Source organism: Plecotus auritus (assembly GCF_963455305.1).
Source record: "Plecotus auritus genome assembly, chromosome: 13".
Lineage (NCBI taxonomy): Eukaryota > Metazoa > Chordata > Mammalia > Chiroptera > Vespertilionidae > Plecotus > Plecotus auritus.
Genome location: NC_137779.1, coordinates 28593823 through 28606258, shown reverse-complemented (window position 1 = coordinate 28606258; position 12436 = coordinate 28593823). Strand labels below are relative to the sequence as shown.

Genomic DNA, 12436 nt, shown 5'->3' with positions numbered 1-12436 from the left:
CAGATGAAAAAAGTAAATTATAAATGAAGGGCCATCCATATGATGAAATATTATATCATTGTTTTTTAAAATCATTCTTTTGAAAAATAATGGTATGGGCAAATGTTCATGACATGGAAGTAAAAGAAATAAATACCAAGGTGGATATACAATTTGACCACAATTCTGAAAAGAAAATCTATTAAATCTCCTTTGTTTCTTCTTAACAGAGATCAGATGAAAGGACATCTGACCGGCGCACCTACCCCACCAGGACGATCTCAGGTTCTGGATTTCCCAGAGGCGCTGACGGAGCCGAGGCTACTGGTCTTAAAGGGTGTGAGGAGCCTGACCTGCAGTTCCCGCCCCTCTGTACCTCCTATTCTGCACAGAGGCCCCCCGCCTCGGGGCTGTGTTTTTTGTGGTTGTTTTCAGGAGTCTAAGCAAATTGACAGGAATTTCATTATCAAAGAGAGAGCTCTCTGATCCTGGACTTTTGCTTGTAGAGAATTAAAAACAAAGAAAAAGGAAAAAAGTGAACTTTCACGGCAGATGTTTCAGGAGCTTCCTACCCGCCCTCCGGGGGAGCCGGAGGTGTGGCTAAAGGACAACCAGATGGCCAATTCCAAGGCTCAAGCCCGATCCTGGGCCGTGACCAATACCCTGGGCCTTGACCAATACCCTGGGCCGTGACCAATACCCTGGGCCTTGACCAATACCCTGGGCCGTGACCAATACCCTGGGCCTTGACCAATACCCTGGGCCGTGACCAGTACCCTGGGCCGTGACCAATACCCTGGGCCTTAACCAAAACCCTGGGCGGTGACCAGTACCCTGGGCCGTGACCAATACCCTGGGCCCTGACCAATACCCTGGGCCTTAACCAATACCCTGGGCGGTGACCAATACCCTGGGCGGTGACCAATACCCTGGGCCTTAACCAATACCCTGGGCGGTGACCAATACCCTGGGCCGTGACCAATACCCTGGGCCGTGACCAATACCCTGGGCCGTGACCAATACCCTGGGCGGTGACCAGTACCCTGGGCCGTGACCAATACCCTGGGCCGTGACCAATACCCTGGGCCGTGACCAATACCCTGGGCGGTGACCAGTACCCTGGGCGGTGACCAATACCCTGGGCCGTGACCAATACCCTGGGCCTTGACCAATACCCTGGGCCGTGACCAATACCCTGGGCCCTGACCAATACCCTGGGCCTTGACCAATACCCTGGGCCGTGACCAATACCCTGGGCCCTGACCAATACCCTGGGCCGTGACCAATACCCTGGGCCGTGACCAATACCCTGGGCCGTGACCAATACCCTGGGCGGTGACCAATACCCTGGGCGGTGACCAATACCCTGGGCGGTGACCAATACCCTGGGCCGTGACCAATACCGTTTAGCCCGACTGCTTTCTGTCTGCATCTACCGAGCAGTCAGCCTCCTGACGGTTCTGAGCAGGCAAGCTCCTCAGTAACAGCAGTCATGTTGCAAAGGGCGCAGCGCAGAACCCCTCCGAGTCCTCAGCACGCCAGTCCTAGACCCCGCCCGCCCCATCGGGTCCCTGGGGGCACATCCCCCGGTCCCCGCTGGAGTGGCCCCCTTTACCTTTCTCGGGCTGTCCACGTAGGTGGGAGTCATGGCAACGCTGCTGCTGCTCTCGGCCGGCTGGGCGGAGCTCTTGCCCCCGTGCACCGCTGCCTGCTGCTCTCCCAGGCACCTGGAAGGACACACACGCCCAGTGGCTCGGGGGGAGCCCCCCCCTTTACCACCCCCACACCAGGAAGGCCCCGCGGTAGACAAGATGACGGGAAGACAGTGCTGTTGCTGTCCTCTTTGTTTTTTTTTTAATCCTCACCCGAGGATATTTTTTCCATTGATTTTTAGAGGGAGTGGAAGGGAGAGGGAGAGACAGAGAGAAACATCCATGTGACAGACACATCGCCTGGTTGCCTCCCCCGCACACCCTGACGGATGTGCTCAAACCTTCAACCCAGGTACGCGCTCTTGACCAGGAATCGAACCCGCGACCCTCTGGTGCGCAGGCCGATGCTCTAACCACCGAGAAACACCAGCCAGGGCTCAAAAACCTCTTTTTTTTTAAGTTGTCTAATATCAAGTATTTCACCAATCACCTTCAAAAATTTCTTGGCAGTTTGTTCAAAGCAGGATTCCACTAAGGTCCCTACATTGCAATTCGTTGTGTCTCTTAAGTCTCTCTAAGCTATAAACGCCTCCGTATCGCTCCGTATCCCTGCAGTTTATCTGCTGAAAGCAGCTCGTGTGTCCTGTGAACCGACAGCCTGCGAGCGCCGATGGCACCACTTCCCTGCGCACCCCGCTCCTCTGGGCCTGCGCTTCCCGAGGCCGGGAGACCATGCTGAGCGGCAGGCAGGCCGCCTCCTCCCTGAGCGCGTGGTCCTGTCCGGAGGCCCCTCGGCCCCTCTCTGGCCACGGCAGTTGCCGCTGATCATCTCTGCTGGGTCTACGCGTCATTGGAGCCCACACACGGCGATGTTCTATCATCCGTCCCCACCCATTCGCTGGAACACCGAGGAAAAGAAACTTCCCCCCACCAGCGACTTGGCTGCTCTGGGGTGCAGTTCATACAGGAAATGTGGAACCAGTGCTGGTTCCTTCCCTTGTCCCCTCGCATCGCTGTCTGCCGCCCCCCGCACCCCCTCACCGTGTGTTTCCTCTGAGCCTCACGCTTGGTCGCACACTGTGCCATTCCCTTGGGTGGGCCACGGCCAGGAGAGCAGGGCCAGGAAGTCTTGGCTACCCCCAGCGGCCTCACTGATGCCCACGTCAACCCCCATCTACTGAGCTGCCGTCCGGCCCGTGGACTAGCAATCAGGGATCCAGGGACCCTGTGCTTGCCCCTGGAGGCTCCTTGTCTAATGGCTCAGGGGGCGGGGCTGCCACAAAATGACCAGTCATACGTATTGTACACGTACACACGTGAGAACATGCACAGGGGCACACGGCCTTCTGCCGGGAGGGCGGCACCAAGGCAGTAACAGCCGCCATGTGGGGGGTCTCTGCTCGGACTCAGCTGTCATCATTGTCCTCATCTACCAGGAGCAGCGAAGCCTGCTGCTTGGTACCTGCTGCCCAGACGGCTCACGGCCACGCTGCTCATCGGCCCAAGGCCAAGATGCCAGGGGCCGCCGCCCTCCAGGAGGGCCTGACTGGACGGACACGCCTCCGAGAAAGACGGAGGGAAGTGGAAGAAATAAACAGTTATGCTGGGATGGCAGGACTACAGGGGACATTTAAAAGTTATTTTTCATGCCTGGCCGTGGTGGCTCAGTGGTTGAGCATTGACCTATGAACCAGGAGGTCATGGTTCGATTGCCGGTCAGGGCACATGCCCGGGTTGCGGGCTCGATCCCCAGTATGGGGCGTGCAGGAGGCTGCAGATCCATGGTTCTCTCTCATCATTGATGTTTCTGTCTCTCTCTCTCCCTCTCCCTTCCTCTCTGAAATCAATTTAAAAAATTCGTTTTCATAATAAATAACGTTGGGTCAGCTTGGTGCAGGAAATTAAAAAGCACACAAATGAAACACGCTGTGTGAGCAAACATTATACGAAGGTCTGCTCCCTCTGCTCTGCCTCCAGCACTGAGAGAGCGTACCACGTCACAGGACAGTCCCCCAGGAAGGCGCGATCTCGCCTCTCTGTCCTGCCTCTTGCTCTGGGGCTAGCTGAGTCTCGCCCCTCGCACAGGGACCCCCACCCCAAGCCATCCCTCCTCTTCCAGGCTGAGCAGAAGCAGGCTCCGCGGAGCGTCCTGAACGATGACTCACTGACAAATTAAAATAAGATGCCCCGCCCCCAGCTTCACACCCTTCCCAGCAACATATGCTCCTTGTTCTTTTTTCCAGCAGGAAAGGCCTGTGACTAGGGGCAGGGAGAACCTGCCAGGCAGAGTCCTGGGTCTCTCCTTGGGCACGGAAGGTATTTTTGGAAGGGGACCCCTCAGTCCTGAGCCCAGCCTATCCCCCCTCTCTTCCTCTCCCTTGCTCCCCGTCAGCCTGCTATGTTCTCCACGTCCCCACCTGGGTCCCTTCCTTCCCGTGTCACCATCCCCCTCCCTCCACCTCTGCATTCTCACCTGGACCAGCGAGCGCCCACCCACGGGCCCCTGCCTCCTGGGCCCACCCACCGGGCCTTCCTACACGTGGGGCTCGGCTCTGAAAACACCCCTTCTGGCAAAGACACTGAAGGGCTATTTCATGATGTTAAGGGGTTGCTGTAAGTTTCTAGGTAAGTAATGGTATCACAGTTTTGTTTTGCTTTGTTTAGGAAAGAGAACTTATTTTTCAGAGACATACTGAAGTGTTACAGAGGAAGGGATGTACGTGTGGGACTGAATAAGAAATAAAAAAGGAAGATGAGAACAAGTGGGATATAAAGGAAACGAGATTGGCCATGAGGTGATAACCAGTGGAGCTGGGTGATGGGTACATGGGGAGTTATTATACCAGCCTGTCTACTTTTCTAATCTGTTTGAAATTTTCCATGGAAATAAAAGGCCTTTCAGAGGATCGCTCTTGCTAAGGTAAGGACGGCCTGAACCCAACTTCCCACGCAGTCTCTGTAATGGCATCTCCCACTCGGCCTCGTCCTTACTCCCTATCACTTTCTGAAAGCCGAATGGATGCAGGCTCCTGCTGGGACCCTCACACCACACACACATGGTCTAGTCCCCTGTAACATCTCGTCCAGGGACCCTTGCATCCCTTTCTCCATCATTCACGTCTATCGTCCACCTACTATGTGCCAGGCACAGCACACAGCCTCTGTCCTCAGCGCACAGACACGTCGGGAGATGATGAGCGAACCACGTGCGGCCTGGAAGAACACTGATGGACACAGGCCAAGGACGCCGGGAAGCACCGAGGCTCCCTGACCTGGCTGGGAGCGTCAAGGGCAGCACAGAAATGACTGTCATGGTGACGACATGGAATCCTACATCTGTCTAAACCAGCCGTGGGCAAACTACGGCCCGCGGGCCGGATCCGGCTGTTCTATCCGGTTCTCTTGCTCTCCCCTCCGCTCCTTTACTTTGAATTTATATTAGTTCACACAAACACTCCATCCATGCTTTTGTTCCGGCCCTCCGGTCCAGTTTAAGAATCCATTGTGGCCCTCGAGTCAAAAAGTTTGCCCACCCCTGGTCTAAACCCACAGAAGGTACAACAGCAAGAGAGAACCCTGAGCTCAATGAACTTTGGGTGACTATGTGTCGATGTAGCTTCATCAATTGTAATAATTATACCACTCTGGTGGGGGATGCTGATAAATGGGGGAAGATATGTATATGTGGGTACAGAGATTTCTCATTTGTGTGTATGGGAAATCCCTGTACCTTGCACTCAATTTTGCTTTGAACCTAAAACTGTTCTACAAGATAAATTCTACTAAAAACAAAACAAAAACAAACAAGAAAACAACCAACCAATAAAAGAAAACAAAAACCACTCTCTGGGCCACTAAACGTAGCTGCGGCCTCTCTCCGCCCGGGCACTTACTTCTGGCTGGCCTCCATCTCCAACAGGGCAGACAGGGCCGAGGTTCCCTTCTTCCCAACCGGGGGGCCGGCTGCCTCGAGGGAGTGCGTGGAAATGGGCCCCGTCATCTGTAAGCCTTTCATGGCGGCCCCTTTCTGAAGCAGAGAAAGGAGAGGACCCCTCAGTCATGAGCCCAGCCTATCCCCACTCTCTTCCGCTCATTTGCTCCCCGCCAGCCTGCCCCGGGAGCCCCTCAGTGGAGGCATGATGCTGAGTGAGAGCAGGCGGCCCCGAAAGGTCCCAGAGGGTACCATTCCATTCCTGACATTTGGAGAGGACGGAGAGCAGAGTGATGGAGAGCGGGCCGCTGGCTGGCAGGGGTGAGAGATGAGGGGAGAAGGTGGCTGTAAGGCAGGGTGGGGAACCTTTCTTCTGCCGAGGGCCATGTGGCTATTTATAACATCATTCGAGGGCCACACAAAATTATCAACTTAAAAATTAGCCCGCTCTATTTGGTCGAACATTTAATGAACTTCTAATGCCTTGGCAGGGCCAGACCAAGTGATTTCGAGGGCCTTATACTGCCCGTGGGCCGGACGTTCCCCACCCGTTACACGGGGTGGCACGAGGGAGATTTTCTCTGAGTGATGGGAACTATTCCATATCCTGGAATCTCCTGGAGAGGTCCCTGAGATAGGAGGAGACGGTTCCCAAATCCCAGACCAGGCGCTGTCCCCACGGGGCCCCGGAACCCTCACCCGCATCATGCGATCGGAGCGGTGGCGCCTGCGGATGCGGTTCAGGCCCTCCACGAAGCGGATAAAGCCGTCCAGCAGCTGCCACTCCTCCTCGTCGGCCCGGGGCCGGTCCCCGTAGATGTCGCAGTGGGCCTCGCCCTCCGTGATGCGCTTGGTGGCAGTGACACAGGCGGGCAGCAGCAGGAAGCGGGTCCTCCAGAACTTCAGAGACTCGATTAAGCTGTGCAAGAGCCAAGGAAGAACAGGGGGTGGTGGTGAGAAAGAGTAGATCAGGAAAGCCCCATCTCAACCCTCTCCCTGAAGTTGGGGTATGAGGGTCCCTCTCCCCATGATGTGCCACAATTCAGGGGGCTTCACTCACAACACGAGCTCATTGTACGCCAAAGATAATTAAAAAATAAATTCTGAAAAAAACAAAAAAATCGACCTCAAGGTCACGGTTCGATTCCTGATCAGGGCACATGCCCGGGTTGCGGGCTCGATCCCCAGTGTGGAGTGTGCAGGAGGCAGCCGATCAATGAATCTCTCTCATTATTGATGTTTCTATCTCTCTCTCCCTCCCTCTTCCTCTTTGAAAACCATAAAAATATATTTTAAAATAATAACAAAATAAAAATTTAAAAAAAGACACAAAAAACGCAAGCTGAGAAGGAAGGACTGGAAGGTTGCATTTGCTTTCTATCCCAGAGATGCCGGAATGCTTCTGTGCACCCGGCCTAGGGGAGGGGTGGCTTTTTAATCGCCGCAGTCATAAATCACACAGAGAAATTAACAGCAAAGCACCACAAGTAGTCAGGAAAACGTTAAGCGAACATGACCTGCACTGACTTTCCACCCCCAAGTCTTCTGGCTGTTGGTTTTCAGGGGGTAAAATCGACGTAGCAAAGGTGACCACTTTAATGATGGTTAAGTGTACATGTCAGTGGCATTAGCACATTCCCACTGTCGTGCAGCCATCACCACCATCCACCCCATCGTTGAGTTTTTAACCCAAATGCAGATGTGCTTTTGTTCTTCCAGGTTCTTCTAAAACTGCCATCAGTTTGTAATCAAAGGCCGGAAGCGTTAAAATATGGACACACCCACAGAACTTGTATGCATACGTGCCTAACCCATGGACACAGACAATAGGGGCGTGAAGGCCTGGGGTGGGGGGCGGGAGCAGGCTGGAAGGGTCAATGGGGGGAGCAGGGGGACATATGTAACACTTTCAACAATAAAGATTAAAAAGATTATAATAATAAAATAATAAATGAATAAATATTGTTTAGACAAAAACAAACAAACAAAAAAATATGGCTACACCCAAGGCGGCCCAATGGAGCCGAAGCGCCCTCCGACCTGAAGTCTTCCGAGCCGGCGGAGCAGATGTACTGATCTAAGTAGTTCCACTTGTACTCCTCCAGCCGCTCGTGGGAGAATTCCACCCAGCAGGACACGAACTCCGAGTCTGAGTGGGAAGGGCACAGGCTGTAGGTGTAGTGGATCTGGGCCGATTCGTAAGGGTACCTGAAAAAAAACAGGCACGGCCGGAAGTCCAAAAGAGAACCTTCCCCGATTCCTCCCTACCTTTTCCAAAACACGTAGCACCCCCCTCGGCATTCAACCACCTCATCCCTGGGGGCTGGTAGAGGAGATTTCTCAGATCTCCACTTTCTCCTTCTTCTTCCCTCCTCACATTCTACATTTTCACTTGGCTTGTTAAGAATCAGGCGAGCCAAAACCGGTTTGGCTCAGTGGATCAAGCGTCGGCCTGCGGACTGAAGGGTCCCGGGTTCGATTCCGGTCAAGGGCACGTACCTTGGTTGCGGGCACATCCCCAGTAGGGGGTGTGCAGGAGGCAGCTAATGGATGTTTCTCTCTCATCGATGTTTCTAACTCTCTATTCCTCTCCCTTCCTCTCTGTAAAAAATCAATAAAATATATTTTTTAAAAAAAAGAATCAGGCGAAACATTATAAACGGAATCAAATCCCTTCTGGGAGTCTGGGAGCCATAACCCTAGAATAAGCCTAGGAAACACAACAGTAGCTCCAGAAGAAGACAACGACCCTCACTCCGACGCCTCCGTGTGAACTGCGTGTGACACGTAACTGTGAGCATGTGGGCGGCACGTGGACACAACGCAGGACAGGAGCGGGAAGCCCGACCTGTCCCAGCACTCACTTGGGCAGGTAGCGCGTCACTGTGATCATCTTGTCCTTCAGGGTCACTTTGTGGAACGTGCGGCCCATGCTCAGCCAGTACTGGTCCTCCTCCTCAGGGTGGTTCCGGGACACCAGGCCTAAGAGAGGGGAAAAAAATCATTTTCTTTCTTTCTTTCTTTCTTTTTTTTTAATATATTTTATTGATTTTTTACAGAGAGGAAGGGAGAGGGATAGAGAGTTAGAAACATCAATGAGAGAGAAACATCGATCAGCTGCCTCCTGCACACCTCCTACTGGGGATGTGCCCACAACCAAGGTACATGCCCTTGACCGGAATCGAACCCAGGACCCTTCAGTCCGCAGGCCGACGCTCTAGCCACTGAGCCAAACCGGTCAGGGCAAATCATTTTCTACATTTGGTTGCAGGTCATTCCATTAACAGGCAATTGCTTCTCTTCCGTAGAGAGTCAGAAAAGGAGAGACAAAAGAGACACTTCCTTTTGGAGGGGTAGTGTCATGGAAAAGCGTTATCCTTTGGGGAAAAAAAAAAAAAGTTAAAGTCCTGAAGTTAGCAGATTTTTCTGTTATGAACCAACCAGCTGCAGATGAGAGCCTGGGGCTGCTGACAGCACCTGGATGACACACTCAGCCGAACAGCTGGTGATGCTCAGTGGTTGAGCATCAACCTAGGAACCAAGGAGGTCAGGGTCCGACTCCCGGTCAGGGCACATGCCTGGGTTGGGGGCTTGATCCCCAGTGTGGGGCCTGCAGGAGGCATCTGATCCATGATTCTCTCTCATCATTGGTGTTTCTATCTCTCCCACTCCCTTCCTCTCTGAAATCAATAAAAATCTATATATTTTTAAGAAATGAAGCTAAAATAGTCCCGGTACTCAGAAAGGTTCCTTTTCAGTAGAGTCCAGAATAGGAAAAGAAGGCAACACGTGATAAATATCACAGGGGGTTTTCAAGGAAAACCCAGAGGGAGTCTGAGGCTTCGTCATCAACAACGGGGCCTGGACCGGGTGACCACTGAGCCCCCTCTTAACAAAACCACACTTCTCTGATCCTCTGGCCAGGGGCGGCTTAATGGAGCCAAAGACGAGCGGAGATTTTTAGCTGGTGGTTCGGGGAATAGGGGGTCTCATTAGCTATACGGAGGAAGCAGAAGATTAATGGTTGCTCATCGATTGTTCCAGGAAGTGACCGCTGCTTTCTGATTCTGGGCACCAGCACTAATTGTCTCTGCCCGTGTTACTTTAGAAGGGCTCTCCAGCGCCTGGCTCCAACTCAGCCGGCGTCACCCAGTCTCTGCCACTGATTAGCCCCTGTCACTCACAGATGACCCACCCATTCTTGCTCCAAGTCAGTAAGCGTCAGTGATAAACAAGAGATGAATCACAGAATAGAAAAAAAAAAAAAAAAAAAAGTATAAACTTCAGGTTTAGGTGACATTTGAGAACCTGCTGTGTGTCAGGCCCCGTGTCAGAAACAAATACAAGTTTCTGGGTCTAGAATAGTCACTGCATCCTTTGACATCTCAGTCACAGCTCAGCTGAGGTGTTGCCTGAGCCAGGCTGTGACATTCCTGAACTTGGCCATTCTCATCCTTAAAAGGAGAGCTATAGATGAGAGTTTTAGGATAAATCTGTGCCTAGTGGAGACTTTATTCCTCTTGTAAAGTAAAATTTAGGGGAAATATTTTTGTGTTGAAAAACGATTACTCCTAGCCCTGCTGGTGTGGCTCAGTGGTTGAGCGTTAACTTATGAACCCGGAGGTTACTGTTCAATTCCTGGTCAGGGCACATGCCCAGGTTGCGGGCTCCATCCCCAGTGGCGGGCGTGCAGGAGGCAGCCCATCAATAATTCTCTCTCATCACTGATGTTTGTATCTCTCTCTTCCTCTCCCTTCCTCTCTGAAATCAATAAAGATATATTTGAAAAAGAGAAAAGAAAAATAATTACTCCTAAATTTATCTATTCCCTACCATCTTGAGAGTCTACTTGCACAAATTTAGTAGAAAAGAAAAAAATACAGCCCTAGCTGGTTTGGCTCAGTGGATAGAACATCAGTCTGTGAACTAAAGGGTCCCGGACCCTCCAATAAAAATGTATTAAGCCCTGACTGGTTTGGCTCAGTGGATAGAGCGTCGGCCTGAGGACTGAGGGGTCCCGGGTTCGATTCCGGTCAAGGGCATGTGCCTTGGTTGTGGGCGCATCCCCAGTGGGGGGTGTGCAGGAGGCAGCTGATCGATGTTTCTCTCTCATCGATGTTTCTGACTCTCTATCCCTCTCCCTTTCTCTCTGTAAAAAATCAATAAAATATATTATAAATAAATAAATAAATAAATAAATAAATAAAATTTACATACTAGTATATACATATCTATCTGTCTTTCTATCTATATTTTTTTTTAAAGAAGAAAAAACCTAAGTCCAAGGAGAAGGACTCACCTCGGCTGTAGAGGGGGCTGCTGCTCAGCGGGGGTGGGGCGGCGGGGGTGGGTTTCTGCGCCTTGGGCTGCACGATGATCTGATAGCCCTGCATGAGACGCTGGCAAATGAACTCTTCAAACACCTGCTGGGCGGTCATCTGCACACCCTCCTCGTCCCTCCTGAAAAAGCAAACGATTGCTCACACGCATATGCTTAGCCCAGGGCGGAATGACACTCGGAGCCCACACGCCCACCCTCTCCTTCGCTTCCACCCCACAAGCCAGCCCGATAACCAGTCCACGGTGGTTCATAAAATGAAGTCTATTAATCCGTTCCGGGAGGAATGATCAGTTCAAGGGGTGGAAAAAGAAGGCAGGTAATTTGATGCCCAAATGAGTAATCTTAGACAAGAAAATCACAACAACTGTCACAGAAAACATGAGAGGGGATCAATGAGGGGACATGGCCAAAGGAGGCGGGTCAACAGAACTCCAAAGAAAAACAGACAGCCCAGTTGGTGTGGCTCAGTGGTTGAGCATCGACCTATGAACCAGGAGGTCAGGGTTCATTCAATTCCTGGTCCGGGCACTTGCCCGGGTTGTGGGCTTGATCCCCAGTAGGGGGCGTGCAGGAGGCAGCCGATCCATGATTCTCTCTCATCATGGATGTTTCTCTCTCTCTCTCCCTCTCCCTTCCTCTCTGAAATCAATAAAAATATTTTCTTTTAAAAAAGAAAAATGAGCAGTTCTTGCATCATAACATTTCCTAAGTATAAGATGACACGGGTTTGAAACGTCAGTGTGTTTTTTTTGTGTTGTTTTTTTTTTTTAAAATATATTTTATTGATATTTTACAGAGAGGAAGGGAGAGGGATAGAGAGCTAGAAACATCGATGAGAGAGAAACATCGATCAGCTGCCTCCTGCACACCTCCCCCTGGGGATGTGCCCGCAACCAAGGTACATGCCCTTGACTGGAATCGAACCCGGGACCCTTCAGTCCGCAGGCCGACGCTCTATCCACTGAACCAAACCGGTTTCGGCAAAACGTCAGTGTTTGGACGCACACCTGGCCATACCCGGACTGCCCGCCAACACCCGGCCTCTGCCACGCACCTGTCCATGTCCGCCTCCGGGAGGAGGTCGTAGCAGCCCTCGGTGTAGTCGTTCTGCAGGCCCTGGCGGTCGGGGAAGTAGTCGGTGGTGAGGGGGAGGCACGCCGGAGTCGTGAGAGACTTCCAGTCCACTCCAACTGTGCAACAGAAGCCTGGCACTACAGGGGGGGCAGACAGGGTCAGAACTGCCTCGTGTCGACGGGGGAGGCACGTGTGGGCGCCACGGCAAGCGTGGGCAGTGGCGGGCAGGGAGGGGAGCCAGAGGAGGGGGGAGGGGAGGGGGGGGTTCACGGTGAAAAGGGGACAAAATTTCCAGGCATGGGGATGGGGAGGGAGAAAGAGAAAGAGAGAAACAGTTTGTTAGACAATGCAATGCGCGTGCTGCTTATTCAATCCCCTCATGCAAACGGGATTCAGAGCTGATCCTTTCGTTTCCTGCTGATTGTGAGCTCTAAGCTGTGATGGCAAGGAGGTTACTGC

The 12436-nt window shown here is 52.3% G+C and overlaps 1 protein-coding gene across 4 annotated transcripts in view; it reads right to left on the bottom strand.

The window, feature by feature from the left end:
• The window catches only part of DEPDC5 (DEP domain containing 5, GATOR1 subcomplex subunit), a 73958-nt gene that overhangs the window by 21186 nt on the left and 40336 nt on the right, over positions 1 to 12436 (bottom strand). For 3 of the 4 annotated variants that reach the window (XM_080650376.1, XM_080650379.1, XM_080650377.1), the window contains 7 exons: positions 11958 to 12141; positions 10862 to 11022; positions 8427 to 8544; positions 7603 to 7770; positions 6262 to 6481; positions 5525 to 5658; positions 1595 to 1706 (listed from right to left, as the gene is read on the bottom strand). In XM_080650376.1, the coding sequence (XP_080506502.1) occupies positions 1595 to 1706; positions 5525 to 5658; positions 6262 to 6481; positions 7603 to 7770; positions 8427 to 8544; positions 10862 to 11022; positions 11958 to 12141 (1097 nt within the window). The remainder of the gene's footprint in view (positions 1 to 1594; positions 1707 to 5524; positions 5659 to 6261; positions 6482 to 7602; positions 7771 to 8426; positions 8545 to 10861; positions 11023 to 11957; positions 12142 to 12436) is intronic. The other variant, XM_080650378.1, reaches the window with a different exon arrangement.